The 21,358-nt window shown below is 38.9% G+C and overlaps 1 protein-coding gene across 1 annotated transcript in view; it reads left to right on the top strand.

Moving 5' to 3' along the window:
* Positions 1–368: 368 nt before the first annotated feature.
* Positions 369–21,358, top strand: part of TUB (TUB bipartite transcription factor) — a gene marked incomplete at its 5' end in the record, with an annotated part of 26,258 nt that continues 5,268 nt past the window's right edge. The window contains 7 exons of the mRNA XM_029086626.1: positions 369–503; positions 11,480–11,647; positions 15,032–15,103; positions 16,024–16,145; positions 17,038–17,229; positions 17,790–17,902; positions 18,992–19,106. Of these exons, the coding sequence (XP_028942459.1) occupies positions 369–503; positions 11,480–11,647; positions 15,032–15,103; positions 16,024–16,145; positions 17,038–17,229; positions 17,790–17,902; positions 18,992–19,106 (917 nt within the window). The remainder of the gene's footprint in view (positions 504–11,479; positions 11,648–15,031; positions 15,104–16,023; positions 16,146–17,037; positions 17,230–17,789; positions 17,903–18,991; positions 19,107–21,358) is intronic.

The following is a 21,358-nucleotide window of genomic DNA, read 5'->3' as shown; positions in this document are numbered from 1 at the left end:
TGATCAGTCTGGCAGAGCTTTACTGTGAGGAAAAGTGCTTCCTACAATAGCTCAGCAGCACATTAATATTCTGATGTTACTTTTGACTTGAAAGTTGCGAGCTGTTATATTATTGGAAGGAGGAATAAAGTTAGGAAATGCATCCCAGCTAACCTAACACTTTCAGGTTTTTACTGCAGCTTTGCAAATTCTGGTTTATTTTACTTTCTTCTCTGTGTGAATTGTCTGAAATGCCAAACAACCTCTGCTATGTCTGCTTACTCTTTTATGCCTTCACAGAGTTCTCAATTCATTCTCTCTTGTCTCTGTTTCTCTCTTCTCTCTCTCTGTTTTTCTTTTTGGTGGGGTACCCTGCATCTCTCAAGCAGTACAGGAGGCCGAACAGGAAGATGTAAAGGTGGTAGTGGATGCCCAGGCTCCGAAACCAACTAAAAAAACCAAGGCAGCAGCTGCGAGCTGTCAGACTGGCAGCACCAGAAAGGAGAAAAAAGGGAAACACAAAGGTTAGCTGCATGCAGCTCAATGGCAGATGTTGGATTGACTGCAAAATACTTCTTTTTCTTCTTCTTTTTTTTTTTAATTTAATGTGTTTGAATGGTTGAAAATTGCCTAAAAGTAATTTCTTGAAATTTTTATGAGATTGGAAAATGTGGGTCCTCTCTTGGCATGTACAACCTGTGAGTGAAGGAGGGCTGAAATTTGTAAACTGAGTCTTTTCCAGAGGAACATGTTTCCTCAAATTGCAGAGGAAAAACGTACTGATTAAAAGGTGCTGGTGTTTTCCTGCTGTGTTAATTTAGAGGTATGCAAATTTTACATATATATGCATACACAGAAAAAGAGAGACATTTTTCGACCAGAACATACAGATTTTTTTTACTTCATGGGAAATGATTAATGAAATTAATAAATACCTTTCCAATAATTTGCAGTTCTTGGATAAGGCCACTGTAACACTGTCCTGCCTGGACTGTCATGGGTTCCTGTCTTGTCAATGTCCAGCAGTCTCTCCATTAATTGCCTAAGTGAGAAAATAGTGTGTATCCTTGACAAGTCCATTTAAAAATATCAATGACTAATAAGGGTAATTATTGAGGTCAGAATATTGGGACTTATCTATAGGGATTTTGCAGGACATGAGCCTACCTAATCAAAACTCTTTACACCATATTGCAGCTTAATTGTTGAGATCTGAATCTATGGTTTCTCTGGCTCTGCTCTCCCTCTGGCCGCAAAGGAAGCCCTGGGTTAGACAGACTAGAGTCTGGCCCTGAAGTAAAGACTTTATTCATATATTTGAAAAAAAAAGATGATGTGTGTCACTACCCAGGCTTAAAATAATAAGTAAAAGTCAATGGTGAAATTAACTGAATGTAAAAATTGTTAGCAAAATAAGTGAACAGAAGGCTGATGTTTCTGAATTTAACATAAAAAGTAATGCCACTCCAGCATAGTAATACAGATGCCAAATTTTATTTTGAAGTTCATCTTGCTGAAGAGAAAAAATTATTTTACTAGATTAAAAGAAAACCTGTCTTAGATGGTGACTGAGCATTGAGTGGGGTAATAGTTAAATCAGTTACTGCATAACCGTGAGTCTCTGTTTCATCTCATAATGCCTGTTGTGCCTTTATGGGGTGTCTACGTCTGTGCTGTGTTCAGAACTTGAAATAATTGTGCCAGTCAGTTACAGAAGGTTTTATTTGAGAAATCTGTCTTGTATAGCACTAACGTATGTACACATTCACATGTTTTCTAGGCAGTTTTCTGATAAGCTCTTGGCTAAAACATTCCATGAACAAAATCTTAGCTGCAGGCCTGGTGATACACATAGCAAGAAGCAGTGATCGTGGGAGTGTGTGATTTCCAGGGCTGTTCTGCAGACATGGGGTGTGCCTGCTGGGGCTGAATTTGCTTGGTAATTCTCTTTGAACTTACCTGCTAGATGTAGGCCAGTTACTCCATGAGCAGTGTGTGCCAACTGTGAAGAAGGTGCACAGTTTTTTATTATTTCTGGGCAGGTAACATCTAGTATTTTTCTCAAATGCCAATAACATTTTTATTCATTTTCTGAAAGACTACCCAAGCAGGCAAATGTTGGCATATTTTTAACAGAAGCAAGTTGTGTCAGTAAAAGTAATGTCACTTTATGTAGACTGAGAACTTTTGCATACTGATACTGCTGTATGTGTTGGAAATTAATATTGTTAGCTATAGAAACCTCTTCTTCTGCTGCAATTCTTATTGCTTATCCTGCTATGCTATGCGTGGTCTTCCCTGGCCTTCAACATTTGTCCATCAGTTGCATCTTACGTATATGTTTCCATAGAGTGGAGGTGTTATTCATCAGTTCTACTAAAGAAAATGTTGAGTACCTCCTCTTCTGGAGTTTATGTTGATGATTAGTGACAAATATCCCTGTCAGTTAAAGTATGTTCAGAGTGAGCATGTAGCACCTGCTCATCCAGCTCATCTGTTTTTTCCACACACTGGTATTTAACTGTTCATTCATGTATAATTTCACCATTGGAATTATATCTAGTTTACCTTTGATAGTTGTTGTAAACTTGGAGTATTTGTAGGGGATTATAACTGGATTTCCAGTCTTGCATCCTTATTGAAGCTGCAAAATAGTTTATTATTGGATGAAAAGTGAAATGTAAGGTAACTTTTAAATTCCAGAGGGATTTTACTGATCAATCCATTACAGACATATCTAATTTGTGTTACTCGGGAATGAAAAAAGTGCATGTGGTAGCAGAACCCTGTAGTGGAACTTGTGTCAGTTTTTCAGTTACTTTTAAGAGTAAGTGTAGGTCATAAGAAAATATTTTATTGTAATGTTGAATGGATTTGCTAATAACTTCCTATCTAACTAGTGAAAGTGGATGAAGGTTAAATGGTTTTATATGATTTTGTGGCACAAGAGATTTTGTTGGAGGAAGTTCATTGGTATTTAGACCAAATCTTGGAAGTTTTAGGTTCTGCTTTTAGCTTTGTAATTGCTTCAGGTTTTGTCTCCGCTCTGACTACTCTGACTGTAACCTGGGTATGTCCTGTAAAGCAGCAGAATGGATGCTGAGGGGTGAATGCACTTTACTTGCTAAAATAGCATTTTAAAGGTTTCTGTTAGTATTTAGCTGTAGTGAGTATGACCTTTCTAAGCATAGCTGAGCTGTTTGTGCTTTAAGAAGAAAGAGCCTTTAGACCAGATCCTATGAATAATAAGCTAATTCAGAGCAAAAATCGTTGAATTATACATGAATTGCTCTTGAAGATGTAGTGTAATGATTGTACTCTGGTCTTAGATGTGTAATGGTTTTTTAAGTGGCTCAAAGAATGATGAAGCTATGATCAGAACAATGTGCTAAAGACAAACGCGAGGGAAATATTAGGTTTAATGAGGTTACATTGACACAAGGCAAGAAAAGGATGTAGCTAATTGCTCATGTAGAGCTGATTGTTCCTCTCAAGTTAGGGGTCAGTGCATTTTGTAATTCTGTGATGGGCACTATAGTATTTCACAATGGTATCTACATTTGTGATTATTACTGGTATTTCATTCTTAATGACACTATCCACTATACACTGTGCCTGTTTTTAAAAAGAAACATAGTTTTTGTGAGACAGAGCCTGCAAATGCAGTAAATTAATGACATTTTGTAGTAGCTTAGCTCATTAAGCTGGTATTTCTGAAAGCTCTGGTCTCCCAGTTTATTGTTTGACATAATATGCAGTATTGGAAAAAACCCCAAAATGTAACAAATTAATATGTAAAATGGTTGTCTTTCCAATGAAGATAGGAGATCAAATTCTGGCTTGATTTGTGACGCTAGAAAGGGGTGATTAAGGATATTAGCGAACCTGGTGCACAGTATTGCTAGATGGTTCAACATAAAAATAATCCAAGTGAAAATAGTTGCACCATGAACCAATTAAAAGTACCCACCCTGCAGGATATTACAAATACAAAACGAGAGCATCTTTAATCAAATACCTTGATGATTCTTTAAAAAATGAAATTCCTCAAAGTATTACAAGTACATAGTGGTGTGGGGTTTTTGTTTGGTTGGGTTTGTGGAAAAATTAGTAAATACACCTGATAAAGTGCTTTTTTGGCTATGTGCAATAAATGGGGCAAAAACAAATCAGAAAGATAAAATGGAACCTTAAAAAAAACAAAACCAAAACAAAACACAGTAAAACCCATGAGAAAACCCATGCAAAACCAGGAGTTAATTCAGAGTGAAATCCGCTATGAAAATTCAGGAATCATTCCATGAAAAGTTGTTTTCTTTTGGCTTAAGTTTTTTGTTGTTGTTGGTTGGTTGGTTTTGGTTTTGTTTTTTTTCCCTAACGCTCTTGAACTTAGAGATGTAAGTACATTTTAGGAAAACCTTGCTATGAACTGCACAGGTTCCCTCACTGCCATGGGCAATATAAACAAAGATTTTTGTCACTGAAATCAGGAATGTGCATGTGTTTAAAATGGTCAAATAAACAATACCTTCCCAGCAATTTCATGTTGTATATTAAATGTTTATAGTATGTTGGGTATTCCCTGCTGTCTTTATTGAGAGTCAGAAAGCAAACGAGCTGCTTTGGCACACAGCACTTTTTCTGCCAGGATGGCTATCTCATGGTGTGGTTTGGTTTGCTTCTTCCATGTTTCTTTTCTCTCTTTCACGCCTGTCTGTCTGTTTTGATTTATGCATCCTGTTCCATTTTTACGTGTAACAAGCAACTACATTAATGCTGGCTGACTAAGAAAGCAGCACCATTTGTTGGATCAGAAGCACCATTTCTCACTCTAACACTTCCTTTCTGATGGGGGAGGGAAGTTCATGCAGAGTAGATTTATCTCTGCTTCCCTGTGTATTAAAGAGGAACAATAAGTGAGTTTCCAGCAAGAAAAGTCCTGTTATTTCCAGATCGAACGACCCTTTCAGGCTGTGCTTTGGCAACACATGAACTTGATTGTGAAGAAGTCATTTTGGCCTCCTCAGGATAGAGATTTATGAAAGTACAGTTCCTGCTACAGTTTTCTAGAGTTCATCAAGGTGGGTGTAGAGCTTGGTGCTCGAGCACTTGCTTTTAGTAACCTGATCTGGTGTTGGCAGTAGTCTTTCTTTTGATGGAAGTTTGGACTAAATCACCTCCAGAGGTCCTTTCCTCCTTTTTATTTGAGCTCTTTCTTTTTTTTCCCTATAAACAAATCCCTTTGTGGTTTTGCAGTTGCTTGAACCCGTGTCAGTGGATGTGCAGTTCTTATGAGAACAGGCATATACTGGGAAATGGCTTACAAAATATGGACAGCTATAATATTCTTAAGGTTATTCAGTCCTAAAAAACAGACCAAAAAATGCTTTCTCCCTCCCCTTTAAACATTCTTCTTTTTCAGTAAATTCCTTTTGAGGAGAGTTTCACCCAATGGTGATATATAGATAGATAGACTTTTTTTTTTTAAAAGCAGTGGAGTTCTAAATTTCTAGAAGATGTAATTTCATTATATTTTGTTCTAGCCATTTTATTAGAGCCTCCTAAGCAAGCATTCTGAGAAAGAACCTTTTTCCTTTATTGATTTGTGCAATACTACTTTCCTGTACCGCTGTTCTTGATGTAAACATTACAATACTCAGTGGTCACACTTCTTAATAAATACAGATTTCAAAATTATCATCAACTGTTGTTTTGTCCTTTTAACTTAAAATGTAGATCATTTGAGACAAGAAAAGCAGAAGCAGGTTTGCTTGAAGCCAAGTTCTTTAAAGGATGGAAATTCTATTTGTTCAGGTGTCAGTCTAATAAGACCAGATTTCTCTGAGGAGAGACTCTGTGTTCTTGACCTCAGAGTAGGCCAGCCAGCCTTTGAAGGGTTATGGTGCCATCCCTGAGTTGGAGGAAGAGCTGCTCTGCAGTGCTCTTGAAGAGCAGTTTGCAATTGCAGCACTGCTGCTAGCCACAGCCTTGTGACTGTTATCCATGTGGATGTGACTTCTGTGTCAGACTGGTGGCTTATCTAACCTGGTATCTTGCCTTTGAAGGCACACTAAAAAAAAAAAAAAAAATGGAGAAAATTTTCTAGTATGCCTGCATTTGCTGTCAGCATGTTTGTAGAGGAAGGACATCCTTGTTGTAGAGCCTTTGTTGTATGTTACTGAGGTCAGAAGATGTGACTTGAGATTTTCTCTTCCAGAAACCTCCTGCTTGACCTTGGTCAACTCTTCAGATCTGATCTGCAAAGGGCTTAAGCATATTCTTAAAACTTAGTCTTATGCTTGACTTCATATGTTGAATTTGTGTCTTAAATGCTTTATAAAATGTGAAGAATTTTTGAATCCTGCAGTTTGTAAAGTAGGGACAGAAATACCTGTTTTCTGTGCTATGTTCCCTTCCTGACATGTAATCTCATTTACCATTCAGTCATTGAGCTCAGTTAGTTCTCTCTGATGTACGATACTTTTCTTTTTAGTTTCTTTCTTAGTTTGCAAATGAATTTGCAAATGCAAATTTCTTCTTTTCCTATGAAGAAATTCTTAATTTATTATAACAGTTATTTTCAAATGATTCTCTGCCTTTTCATGGTGTCCTAGGTACAATACTCTGTAAATAATCAGTTAATCATTTTTTCCTGTACTTACAAGTTCATGTAAAAGAACCACAAGGAAATAACATTTCCTGAAAATCTTTTCACAGCAAAATGTTTGCGTGTATAAATACACGCAGAGAGGAACATGATGTACATAAATACAATTAGATTCTTCTCCTGCAAGATCCAGTTACTGGGGATTCATGTGGTATATAGTCAAATACTTAAATAATGTTTTGGAGAGCTGACTCACTATGCTTACGCCTGTAATTTGCTGCTGAGTGGTTTGTCACATCTTTAATCTGTAACTAATTTTTTCAATACTACCATTGTACATCATGCACTATTGTCAGATTGCAAAAGCTTTCCTTGTGCTTGGTCTCGTCCTCATCTATAAGTGGTGGCCACATATAGCAACTGCTTCTCTGAACTTGCCCCCGTCATACATAGCTGGGTAGCATGTAGTCTTATCCTCCCATTTGTGCTTCTCCCTCCTCATCCTCTGAAAATTTTAAAGACTCTTTCTTATCTCTTGAGCAATGAAATAATCAAAATTGTGGTTCTGGCCTATCCTCTTTAATTTTCTTATTCTTCTGTAATATTATATTGTTATTACTGTGATGACTTTGAGAATTTATCTAATGGGGTGTCTACAAATGCTTAAGTTCTGTCCAGTTTTGAAAGGAAGTTCCACTCAGATCTATCCCATTACAGATTTTGGCTTTAGACAGGACTACTCAACAGATATTTAAGCCTTGTGTTCAGCATGACTATACCCTTAGTTTCCTACTTGAAATAGGGTTAGAAATTGTATTTCTTTTCTGCAAAATAATTTTGAAGGATGTGAAGCTGAAATAAAAATACATGAGGCTCAAATGATACCCAGAACTGCACTTGTAATGCTCTACTAGTGCTGTTGTGGGGAAAAAAAACCCAAAACCAAAACAACCAACCTCTAGATCTGTAGGGCCAACGTGGAGGGATATACGTCAGGATCTATAGCTTCCATCCTATGTAGTCTGTACTTGCTTGGTTTGTCAGAAAGAATTTTGATAACTATATCCAGTAGAACTGAGATGGCTCATCTGTATTCATTTTAGCATCTATCTATAGGACATATCAAAACAGCTGGAAACTGTTCAGCAGAAAGCTGCAGGGGATACAGGATAGAGGAATGTATGTCTAGTGACCCTCCCATAACGAGATTTCCTTTAATTGCTTTATTGTGCCATTGCAGCAGCATTGGCACAATAAAATAAGGTCTCAACTTCATATCCTCAAAATGTATTGTCATTACTAAATCCAGTGAGACTGAATGGATTTTGGGTTGTTGGTCCATCCTTTAGAAGCTGAAATTTCAAACAGGCATAATGTTGTATCATAAAATGTATGAAACCTTAGATTTGTTTCTCATCTGTCGTAAACACTGGGCAAAATTTTGCTGCTTTATTCTATTTTCCCATGGCTTTCAGTAACAGTTCTTTATTTATCTTTACAAATATTTATCTTTATAAATTCTTTATTTATCCCATACCTTTTTCTCTCTCCCCTCATTCCAGACCTGGATCTTGTAATTTTTTTGTGTGTAGATGGTTAATACTTTGTGTATTTAAATCAAAAGAAGAAAACAATCCTATCTAAAAATCCCATTCCTGGTATCAAAGTTAAGTGCATGTCTACTTAATGTATTTTTAATTTCTGAGAATTTAGATGAATTCAGGTTATAAAAGCATTCTACATGGTAGTTTAGATTACCAGCTTTTAAGAGCACGGTTCTGTCCATTTATAAATATTATCTAGAAGATTTTAGGTGCTAGCAAAATACAGGCATTGATAAATAGTAGTTTATAGGATGGAAATGCCAGTGAATGCCAATTTTTTGATGCATTTTTTTCATTATGTCTTTGTTTTAATTTCTGGTACCTCTGGGTTTCATCTGAGACATGACCATGTCAAAGTTTACCAGAAGGCCTTTACTGAAAGGACTGATATTCTGGGGGTTGTTTCAGTCTTGCTTTTCCCTCCCTGCCCTACTTCACAGTTGCCTCTCAAAAATTCCCTTTTCTTCTTAGCAAGTATTCAAGGACATCTCCATCTTTTTTTTTTCTACCTGATTTTTGGGAAAAGCTGTAGAAAATGCTGACTGTAGCAATGAACACTTCCTTTTTGGCACAGCCCACTCAGCTTCTTTGCCTCTTTTGACCCTGTCCTTAAACTGGGAAATTTATAACTATAGACCTGAATGGTTTATTTTATTGCACAGTGAGCCATCCTTCCAGTAAGTGGGTGGGAAGGAGTCAGTGAGGCAAAGCAAGTGAGAACACAGGGAGAAATCCACCTTGAGTATCACAATTACACAAGCTTGGAAGTGTTTTCAGACATTAGGCAGGTGGTGGTAAAGCTGCTTTTTGAACTGTGACTTCTAAAGATACACTTATATCACATGATATAGGAAAAAAATGCTTAATACTCTTTTACACATGCATATGTAGCTACAAAGATGTGTAGCTGCACACACACAAATACGAAATAGTTAATGTTGTGTTTGCCACAAACTGTCTACAATATTATAATGCAGTAAAGGTTCTTTTTTTTCTCTGTCTGGCTACATCTTCCATTCCCTTCAATGGGGTCACCAGTGGAACCATTCATAATGCTTAATAACACACTCTACCAGTGATGTACTCTTCAGAATATCGAAATTGATTTTTCTTCTCTAAAAGTGTGACCTGCCAGGGTAGCCTTTGTCCTAACGCCTAATAATACGTGATGTTCCTGACAGCACGGGATGTGAGCACAGATGTTCTGCAGGCATCAGGAACAATGTCTAATGCTGTTGAAGGCATTTCATTTGCTGCAGATCAATGTCTGCTTTGAAGTAGAATAATTAAGGTGTTTTGTTCCTTTTGAAATGGATTCTCAAAATTAGGTTTGAATCGTACAAAGCTTAATAAGGGGCTAGATAGATATGCACAATGTATGAGCGTCTTATTAAATGCATGGATACTTAACACTTTCGAAATCTGGAGTATTAAGGTAAAAGTCTAACTTTAGGCAACCACTTTAATGATGGTGGTTAATATGGCTAAAGCTGTTAAAAATACCACAGTGGATCTGAGCAGCTGCCTGTCTGTTCTAGAGCACCTTTGCTGTAGTCCTTATCCTGAGGTAACTTTTAAGAAAAACCTGTTCTGTTCACTGCCATATTATACCTGCAACATCGGAAATGAGGCTGTTCATTCTGCATCACACAGAGCTCCTGTTTGAACTTGTCATCCCACCAAGATGAGGGGAACATTTCCATGGACTTTATTTAGCCCTTCAAGGCTGGCTGGACAGGTTGTTTATTTGTTTTTAGTTGTTGTTACTTTTATGGTAAGTAAATCAGAATTTACAGGATTGGTGCAGCAGTTGCTACGTTAAGGGTCTGTGTGGTGCAATTGAGTCAGTAATTCCTCATGATCTTGAACTCTGTGAATTCAATACTTCTGCAGTGTTGGACTGCATCTTGTTAGGTCGTTGCACAGCCAGTGCTGTTCCTGTTCCCGAGGGTGTGGACCACGCTCTTTTCCACTTATGCTTCCTATCACAGCAGCAGTGACAGCAAGTACGGCAAAGTACAGTTAAGCATGCTAAATGTATAATCCAGTTGTCTTTTAATGCAAGTTGACAGCTGCTGGCAGAGCGGGTTGAAATGGTATTCTCAGAGACTTCTGCTACAGATCACCATCTGAAAAAATCCCAATCCCTACAGCTCCTTCTTACAGGATTTAGTCTGCTCTGTTTGTTGTGAGGAGCACCATATTCTTTTACTGCACAAGCTCATTGTAATGCTTGCTAATTCTCCACAGTGTTGATTGCTTATTAACAAAGATTTCAGAACAGCAGCAGTGTACAGGCTTGTGCTGTTTACTGTATCTGTATATGATAGTATAACCATTTTTATTGGTGTGAAAGTGCATTTTTATATAGCTCATTTAGTACCATATACCAGCACGAAGTTTTAGCCAAGAGCTGAAGTATATTTGCAATCTGATATTTTAACTTGCTATCCTGAAGAAAAAAAATGAAGTTAGCTTGTGATAAAAACACACCCCACCCCACCTTGTATTTTCATATTTCTGTCTTCAGAGGCAATTTACAGCCATAAGGAAGTTTCTTGCTGGCTGTCATCAGAAGCCAGAGTGTCACAGCATGGTGAGGCTGGAAGGCACCTCTGGGCACTGTCTGATCCCTCACCCCTGCTCGGAGCAGGGTGCCCAGGGCTGTTCCTGGTTTGAGCGTCTCAGAGGGTGGAGGTTCCAGGGAACATGTATTATCTTCTTTATAATTTCACTCTGATGTTTTAACTGTAGCAATTCACTAACTCAGTAGGCATATTTAGGCTTGTTAACCTGCTGTTCTTCCTGTTGTATACACTCCTAGATCTACTTGTGAATTTTCCAGGTTTCTGAAACTTTGAAGCATCGTTTCATAACAGCAGTCTTGTTTATTAGGGGATATGGCATAATCTGGGATGCAGATTTATCTGTTTCTGGACCAGCTGTGCGTCCTTATGGAAGCTGCATCTGTTTGCTTTGTCACTCCTCCTCAGTGACTTTCTTCTCTGTTTAGTTTTTGGTGTTTCCGGTGTGTGGATGGGTGTGCTTTGGGGGTGAGGAGGGCAACAGTGAAATCCTGATCACCTCTTGGAGATTCTTTAGTGGAGTATATGGGCAATAAGATGTTTGCCTTGGAGGTTAGTTTAGCCTTGTTTAAGACTAGAAATATTATTGAATGTGAACCTCTGATCTTTGATTGTTAGAAAAGATGCTTTTTATGAGTGAGCAATTCTCTTTTCAGTAACTTCTTGACACCAAGACAACTAAGGTTTTTGCTGTTGTCTAACAGGGATTGATGGCCCAGCTGCTTTTCAAGATGATGTTCAGAAGATAGGAAGTCAAGTGCAGATTCTGACTGTTGGACAGTCTAGCCATGATGAAGATGATGGAGAGAAAGTGGCTAGTGGCCAACAACAGCACAGCAAACAAGATCTTAGAACAGCAATGCAGAAAAAAGGTAAGTAGCCAAAGCTGCCTTCATGTTCTCATTGCTTGCTTTATGTCTGTTGACTCCTTTTCCTATTCTCACTCTCAACCCTAGCCTAAGCCAGGATTGTTACTCTGTGTTTCTTCTGCTCAGAGCCTCTTAGGCTTCGTTCTGTTATCTCAAAAAAAAAAACAAAAAACACAAGTTCTCGGTCATCCCAAGGAACAAGTGCTCTCCAGGCTCTCAGGGATGTGGCTTTCCCATCTGCAGTGCAGTGCTGTTGTTGAGGTGCTAGGCAGATGCTAATGCTCGTATCCATCTGTTCACATTTTAATATTATACAACTCTGAAATCACTTGCTTCAGGGTTAAAAAAAAGAATACAGAATAACAACATTCAGTCGAGAATATTAATTTTAGTTGTGTTGTCAGTTAAACATTGTTCATGTTTTCACAATGTGCGTTCATCCTTGCAAAGGTGAGAATTAGAGCACTGTGCATTTTGCAGCATTTCCCATGCATAGTCCTCAAATGTTCTGGAATATATTTTTTTTTCTAGAGGCATGCATTATTTGGGAGATTCTGTATGTACAGATTCGTGCACCCGTCTCTTCCTTCCTGCACTGTTGTTATATCTTATTAGAGGTTAACTGTGGAAAGGAAAAAAAATCCTAAAATCCTCACAAAGCTTTTTCTGAAGGCATTTGCTTTGGAGTTGTTCTTCTTCAGTGTACAGCTTTTGAAGCAAAGATGGCTTAAGCCAAGAGTGCTCTGATGCTTTAAGAATAAACTCTTTGTGTATAAAGAGCAAAATGTAAGTGCAAACTTGACTCATCTAGAATAGACTATTCATACCTAAATGCCTGCCTCTTGTCCTCAGGGCAGTTCTCACTAAGATTCATTTTTTCTGGGACGTTACTCTGCAGATGTGAGCAACTTCAACTGAAATGGGCAGATTTTCTCCAAGTGTGGTATTTCCTGGGCATTTGAGTCAGAGGGATGTTGGCATGACTAACAAGTTCTGATCTGTGTGGTGATTGTGTTGCCTCAGAACATGGCTCAGAATATTTAATCATCAGGCACACTACTTACTAAAGCTGATTGACTTAAAAACTATCAACAGACTTCTCAAATTAGGTCAGAGCACTCAGATTTTTACTCTGGGGAACATTTCTATTTTTGATGTTTTTCCAGGTTAAGATATATTTTTATTCTCACCAATTTTTTGTTTATTTTTGAATGGGAGCACTAGATGGGTTTTTTTGTTTTGATTTGATTTTGTTTTGCTTTGTTGCTTCATATTGTTAAATATATGATGTGACCTTTTTTCATGAAGGTCTGAGTATACTCCTGATCAGAACAGACACTGCTAAGGGTGGACCACTAGTATGCCTTAAGTCTGGGGGGGTGAGTTTTAATGGGAATGCTGAGGTTTGCTTATTTTTATTAACGACAGAGTTATACTCTCTGAGACACAAAGAAAGTTATTAAGACAAGACTGCAACTAGCAGCATCTCCATAAAATGTTTTTACTATGTGTGTATGGTTTGCCACTTGCTACCAGCAGAGGAGGCTTGTTAGAAAGTTTTGAGTATCCCAGTGTTCATGGGAATTCAGTTGATTTGTGTGGCCCTGATTTGTGCCTGTTCTGCTCTCTGACACTAACTTTGTGGAGAGAAGCCCATCTCAGCACGTGTCTCTGCTTCCCCAGCAAGTCAAGTTCTGTTACAGTAAGTTATAGGCTACCTGAGTGTGAAAAGAATATGTCACTTGGAAGAAAATGCCAAATGTTTTTTTTTACTTCTCCATCTGTTGGAAATTGCCATGCTAGTATCATTTTCTTCCTGCAGGAAATATTCGTCCTTTTGATTTCAGAAGTCTTAATGTTTAGAGTTCCTTTCTGGCAAATGAGTCACTAGGACACAGCCAGACTTCCATAAGTTTTAACACTGAATAAATAACATTTAGTCTTCACATTTATCAGTTTCCTATATGTCCTTCTAAAGACATGGAATGAGCAGTTTGGTCTTAGTTCTTTGCCACCTGAAGTTAAAACTGTTTTGAGATTTAGGGAAGGAATAGATTTGAATTCTGGGTTCAAAACCAAAACAGGAGCTCTCTGAAGCATTCTTCCCCACAGGTCATGGATGCAGACTTTTCTAAGGCTGGCACAGAATTTTCACCACCAAAATACTGGTGGTGAAATAGTGAGCATGGATGTAGAAATGAAGTGATTACGTCTGTGCATATGCAGGTATGGCTTTATTGCACAGCTGCCAGCTGAGGAGATGGACTGTCTCTGTTACCCATGCACACTTACTAGGTGGTTGTCGTTATTAAGAAATAATGCTGGTGATTAATGAGTGTGTGATTAGTAATGAGTGAGTTCTACAGGCTTTGAAAATATCTGTTGAGCTCTGAATTCGGGCCTCCCTTGCATAACCAGATCCTATTGAAACTTTTAGCTGTCGTGCTGTGTGGTGTGTGTCCAGATTGAGGGAAATGAAGAAATTGATAACGAGACCATTCATGGTGCAGCTGAATGAAATACAAGCATTGCATATGCTTCTGTTTTACTTTTATACACTCTTAGTACTCTGGTGTTGTTTCATTATCCAGTGTGCATCTGGTGTCAAAAGCTATTTTGAAGAGACATGCATTGAAGTTACTGGAAGCAGCAATAACATAAAAAGTATTTAAATGCCTTTTTTGGTGTTTCTTTTTTTCTCATCCCGTTACAAAGTTTGAACTGAAGAAAACCATTACTGGTGCTATCTCTAGTGTTTATATTTCTGTACATTAGTTTGGTTCAGCCTCTGTTGCAGACCAAGCTCATATTCCGAAAGACCAAGCTACATGAAAATCTCTATGTGTATTCCTGGAAGTCCCAGAATAGTTTAGAGAGCCTGAGAAAGATGATGAGGACAGACTGGGACAGGGACTTAGGTAGAATGTAGGCTGTTTGAATACGAGTCTGAATACTTCTTTCAATGCTGTTGAGCAGGTATTTGTGTAGAATCTGTCTATATCATTTGTGTTGATCAGTTTTATTTTTTTGTGTGTTAGAATTAAAAAGTAGGGCAAAACCTACCATGCAGGGAACATCGTGCACAGAAGGGTTTGTGGCACAATTGTTCAGGATGGATGGTGCTTTCTGAAGCTTCAGCTCTGTGACCCAGGGCTTTTTGACTTTATTCAAAGTACTAAAAAAGAAGATGACAGCAGGTATAAGCAGGTAGAAGGTGAATTTGATTGTGCAGAGAGATAAAATGTCCATAATTGAGAATTCTGGCAGCAGCATTATGACCCCAGCCACTAAGCCTTTAGCCCTGTGCAGAGTCCTGTTGGCAAGTTAGGCTTGTTCACTCAATTAAGGGTTTGCAGAATCAAGCCCGTGGATTTTTTCCTTTCCCAGATCCCCATGCAAATACATCCTGGTCCTCTTCCACCTCCCAATCCAGTCTTGTCGCCCTGGATCATGTTCCTGGTAAGTACGGAAGGAAAGAGTTAATTATGCCCATGCTGCTTGGCACCTGAAATCTTTGCATTTCATTTATCCTTCTGCATTGGACTTACCAATAGTGGAAGTTCTGGACCAAGTGTTCAAGTATTTTCTTTTTTCTTTTCTTTTTTTTTGAAAAAATATTGCATAGATAGCCTCTAATATGCGGAATTTAGGAGTTTGAACCTGAGCCACCTGTATGGCTTCATCTGCATGATACTCCTTGAAAAACTAGGCCTGGCAAATGTCCCAGCACTGATGCTTGTTCCAAATTTGTGTTTCCCTTTGAAATGTCTGAGGTTTTGGATTCTTGTAAAGTCAAATTTTTAAGTGCTGTAAGGCAGTTTCTTTGGCCTGGGCTGATACTGGGGGTTTTTTTGTGAAATAAATATGCATGAGAAAATTTCCTTGATGTGAATGTTTCTTCTCAGTCTAAGATCTGCTCTTCATCAGATCACTTAGGAACAGTTAAAAGCGTGCTGTAAAAGGGCTCTCATTTTAATTGTTAAGGTTTCCAAATGGCTGCGGTAGGTTGTCCACTCAACTCCATTTTCAGGTTTAAGATTTTGTTTTGTGTTCAAAGTACTTGATTGGATTAAGAAGATCTGAATTTAACTCCTAACTGGATATTGCTCCTGTATCACTGAGTAACTCAATCCTCCCTGTGGAATGGAAACCATGATATTTCCTTTCTCATTTGCTGAAATGTTTTGGCTTCTCAGGCAGGGCAGGTACTGTCTCACCCACGTATTTGCACTCTGCCTCACACAGTGAACCCCCCTCACACACACCCTTTCTCACCTGCGAGCCTAAGGGTGCAACAGTACAATAAGTGATGCTTTACAGCAAGTATGGACAGCTTTACTGTATTAGTATTTCATATAAGTGCACTGCTTTCTCCTCAGGCATTTCAAGCAGCATGAATTTTGATGAGGAAGAGGATGAGGAAGATGAAGACAGCTCCAGTTCTTCACAGTTAAACAGTAACACCCGGCCTGGTTCTGCCACGAGCAAGAAATCCAGTAAGGTAAGGGGTGAGAGCCCAGGAAGGAGCATGTGGCTGCTGCGTCCTGCATGATTTCAGAGTGCAGTCAGGATAGGCCTGGCTTTCTTGTTCTGTTTTTAATGTGCACTGGAGTTATCTCCAAGGTGATTTAGTGATAGCTCTCAGGGTTCACAGAAGCAAGCAATGAAAATAATGACTTGGAGAAAAGAACAGGAAATATTATCTGAATTTGAATGAAGAGAAAGATAAACAGTAAATATTTACCTTTCTGTCTCTTGAAGGTGCTCAGAAGGATCTTTTGTTTCTATTGTCTTTTTCTGAGCATTTTCCCACCCTGTTCTCGCTGCTGCCACCCACACATAAAATAAGACTTTGACTTGTTCAGATATTCTAAATCACAAGCTCTTGCTAAACCAGTTGATGGTGACCCACTCTTTTATACACTGCACTGACTTCTCATCTCTGTTATATCTCTATCTAGCTTAATCTATCTGTCCCCATCCCATTTCTTCCTTTCATCAAAGACCATCACTGTCCTTGTGTATGGCCTTTCTGAAAGGAGAAGGTGTGGTAAGATGGGAAGGTGTGAACGAGGGTTTTCTTTGTAACATTACAGCACTCTGCCTGTGCAGCCACCCTGTTCCGCTTCGCCAGCTGTGTCTGTATGCTGAGCATCAGTGGCACAGAGAACTGCTCCCCGGCCTTTGGTAGCCAACAGCTTGACTGATTGGATGGGGATTGATCCTTAGCTTGATAAGTTGCCTTCAAGGCTGCTGAGGAATCAGAAGGGGGAAGACAATGTTTCTCTTGTATTTATTTTTTTTAAGTGCAGCATCCATCAGATGTCATTCTTTTGTACTTATAACCTTGTAAATCAAAGTTAAGGAAGCCTGAGTTTTGCTTACCGTTTTAGGAAGCTGCCTCAGCACCAAGTCCTTCCACAAATGAACCTCTCATAGATGTCGATGACCTCGAGGAATTTGCTGTAAGACCTGCTCCACAGGGTGTCACCGTCAAATGCAGGATCACAAGAGACAAGAAGGGAATGGACCGAGGGATGTACCCTACTTATTACCTCCACTTGGAAAGGGAGCATGGTAAAAAGGTCATAAAATAACTTGAATGGCATACCAGTTGCATCTGAATATTAAAAAAATATTAAAAGTCTGAAGAAGCCTTACAAAGAAAATAAATCTTATCTTTTAAATATATTTTCACTTTCACTGAGATCTGTCCTACAGTCTTCCAAAAGCAAAACAATAGTATCACTTTATTCTCCTGTCTTTCTTCGTATGTCTAATCTTTGACCTTAAATAATCCATGCATGGCACCTTTATGTGACAGTCAGCAGTTGGGGCTCTCTGCATTCTGTGGCCTGAAAAGCGTCTGTTCAACTGGAAGAGCCAGAGCAACTTAGAGTCAAACATTTAAAAAAACAGATCAAATTTAATTATTTGAACTATAAATAATGGACTGAATGGTGGAGAAGTCACTTTGCCTTTCCAGATTGTTATCTGGTTTTGCTAAGTCCCAGGAGACCTTCTGTGACTTCACTAATGATGCTGGAAGACAGAAAAATTGCTTATGGTTTCCATATATCAAAGCAGGGAGTGGTGTGTGCTAATGCCTTTGGCATTCTATAATATGTTTTTTTGCACTGCTTAGGTGTTTCTGTTAGCTGGAAGGAAACGAAAGAAGAGTAAAACCTCTAATTACCTCATCTCCATAGACCCAACTGACCTGTCTCGGGGTGGAGAGAGTTTTATTGGAAAACTGAGGTAAACACTGATACTTCTAAGAATTTTCTTTATATAATAGAAATTTCATTTGAAATTAAGAAGCCTGTAAGCCACTATGACTTCTTAATTAGAGGCTTGACTACATGATGTGATAATGGGCTTAAAGTTCACTAGAATCTAAGGCATGTTTTCAAAACATCCCAAGTACTTATAAGATCCAATTTTATTAAAAGTCAGCAGAACTGAAGCTCTTAAATGCTCAATGGCAAGATTCTCAAGGGTGCGTGAGCACAACGTGTCTTAGTGGGATTTTCATAAGCGCATGAGTAGATTGTGTCTAGCCCCTGTTGGTGTAAATGCCTTGGAATTGAAGTTCTGTCTGTTAGACAATCTGAAGATCTCTTTGGTTTTGCCCATTTCATAAGATCCTGATTAGAATTATTTACAAGTAGTGTAATTCTTTCAGAACTATTTGTTTCTTTTCTGTCACCCATCATACATCCGTCTGTTGATACCTATGTGGAGCTCCCAATGTGTGTTTAGATCATCTATGCCCAAGGAAAGGGACTGTTGCTAATTGCTGTTTGCCTGGGTGGATCTCAGAACTTGTATTGCTATCTATTGCAGTGCAAACACAGAATGAGGATCATGTGGTTTTAGTATGTTCTAAGTTGTATTTTGAGCTCCTTGGTGTGATTTCCACTTAACTAGGAAAGACTGGTCTTATAACTTTATGAAAATCACTTTCTGTATTCTAATAGAGTTAGTAGTCAAGTAAGAAAGCAGATAGTTCTGTAGAGTGAGCATATTTTAAAAACCAAGCAAACCAACCAAATAACCCCACCTCAGTGTTTCCTTACTGCTTTCTTGAATTTATTAGTTTGCAATATATCATGAGAAGTTTCCAGTGTAATAAGAGACCTTTAGTATACTCTGCTGTACTGTACCTTTATATTTTTGTTATGGTCTTTAATCCAGGAGTTGCCATTTAGTTGGGATTAGAATTAACAACTATTTGTAGTCAATATTATCTGTCTTTCCTTTGGGGCTACAATGCAGTAAAGGATAGATGTCTCAGGCAGCATTACTGACAGAATGGTGATTGGATTTTCCTTTTTTTTTTGATAGATCAAATCTTATGGGAACTAAGTTTACAGTTTATGACAATGGAGTAAATCCAGTGAAAACAACATCAAGCCTGGAGGCGAGTATCCTGCGTCAGGAGCTAGCTGCTATTTGTTACGTAAGTACTGCTCACAGGCAAAATGTGCAAGAAGGGGCAGTTCAGTTTCTGAAATAGCACACTGAATTTCCTTCTCCCTCATGATTATGTAAATCAGTATTCATACTTTGATGTAATCAAACAGCTGATCTTCACTAGAGAAACCAGGAAATTCAGTGGAAAGTAGAGGTGAAAAACATTGTGCACAGAACCAGGTTGCCCAGTTCTCACTTTTGGTCAGAAGGTGTTGGAGTTTTTACATAACCCTCTGGAAGGGGTAGGGTCGGATGCTTCACAGCCTGCAGGCACCACCCAAGGGAGCCTCCTGAACTGGAAAGTGTTGTGCACAAGGAATTACTGCACTAAAGTGTGATCATTTGTAATGGCATTTTGGAGGAGGCCTCTCTGATCCATAACACTGGTAGCTGCACAGCTAGGTCTGCAGTAGTGACTGAGAGACTAGGATAAAAACTCTAAAACTCCTCTTTGCCAGGAAAAAAAACCCAAACAAAATCCAAAATTCAATTGAATGAGAGAAACCAGCCTTTTACAGGAGAGTAAATAGCATTTGTCAGGGGCAGTGCAGACAATAAAGACTTGAAGCACAGTTGCTGCTGTTTCATGATTACTGGATGACTAACTGCTTTCGTGAGAGTGTTCTTTCTGCCCAGAAATCTCTGGGCCCAAGAAACTCTTCCAGTCAAAATTGGTACAGAAAGTTTTCTGTTTTCTGTTTTCACAAATCAACAACTTCTGACAAACATAACCAAGAACCACTTTTCTGAAAAGTTCCTGCCCAGTTCTGATCAAGGGTGCCTGGAGCTCTGTCAGATTCAGGTCCAGCTATCCCAGCGTACCCTCCGTGTACGCCCAGAATGCGTTCCTGCAAAGCTCAGCTTCAGGATGCAGGGAACAATGCATCTGGAAGCTTTCTGCACATGGAAAGGAACAGAGAACCATCCTTTCCATGCAAAGTGCTGAGAGCACTGAGGGATGGCAGTATTAACTGCTAACCTGTTCTTTTCCTGCTGCTTAGGATGCAGTTTTTCTGTGAATATAGTATAAATAGTGTGCTTGTTTGCACGTGCTATTATTCAGTCACATGGCCTACAGGCACACATATCCCTCCATTCCTGTTGGATTTGAAACTCCATGAGAATTTCAGACAATCCAGCTAGCAGGATTTAACAAGGAAGTCCAGGATTTTATGTCAGTTTAGAGTTTGACTGCAGTTTAAGTAGGAACCTAGGAGAACTTACGTGTTTAATAAGTTCTTCAGTATGAGGGTGGTGGATCGTTGGAACAGGCTGCCCAGAGAGGTAGTGGAGACCCCATCCCTGGAGATATTGAAGGTCAGGCTTCATGGGGCTCTGAGCAACCTGCTCTAGTAAAGATGTCCCTGCTCACTGCAGGGGGGTTGGACTAGGTGACCTTTGAAGGTCCCTTCCAACCCAATACATTCTATGATTCTGTGAAAAGGTAATTTTACTGGTTTAGGAAGGTAATTGCCTTATAGGAAGGAAATTCCCAGCAGCTAGGCAACTTGTCTTCTGGTGCAAACTGGAAATACAAGGAGAAAACAAAAAGTAGTTTAAAAAAAGTTATGTATTAAAAAAATAGGCATTGTTTGTGTAAGTCAGCAACAGTGACATTTGAACCATTAATGTTACTGAATAAAAAACTGAGTTGTGGGCAGCAGAGGTAATTAGCACTGAGAGTGTTGGAAAGAACAGAACCATGGCCACTGTTTGGAGAATGTGGCTAAGATAAGCTGCTTTTATATGTCTGTTTTGAGATCAGCAGTTTAAAACTTGTACATTTGTATGAGAAAATGACTTGTTACATTGATATTTTGGTACTCATGGAGAAAGGCAGCAGGCTTGCAGGCATGCTATGGCCAGAGGACAAAAGGAAATCAGAATGATACTTCATTACTAGCCAGGTTTGCTAAAGTGAAATTTTTGTTCCTGGCTGCGGCAGAAGCACAGCAAAGAATGCCCGAAAGAGCACTCTTGAAAACCCCTTGTCCCAAAGGTAACCTTTTAATTCCTGCCTTGAGATATTTCCTGCAGCAAAAACTATAATAAACAATACTTTGAAAGCACCACTATGCCTCTCACTGTCTCTCAGCCCATCCGATCTGGAGAGCAAGCTGTACCCGCTTCCACCGACTGACTGAGCCTGACCCGAATCATCTCAGCAGGTCTAGTTTTATACAAGCAGAAGCTGGTGATGCATCTGTTAACTGTGGGATAAACACATTGAGCACTCTT

This window comes from Antrostomus carolinensis, unplaced genomic scaffold (genome assembly GCF_000700745.2).
Source record: "Antrostomus carolinensis isolate BGI_N321 unplaced genomic scaffold, ASM70074v2 scaffold28238, whole genome shotgun sequence".
NCBI lineage: Eukaryota > Metazoa > Chordata > Aves > Caprimulgiformes > Caprimulgidae > Antrostomus > Antrostomus carolinensis.
The sequence above is the reverse complement of the archived record's forward strand: the minus strand, read 5'-3'. Positions and strand labels throughout refer to the sequence as shown.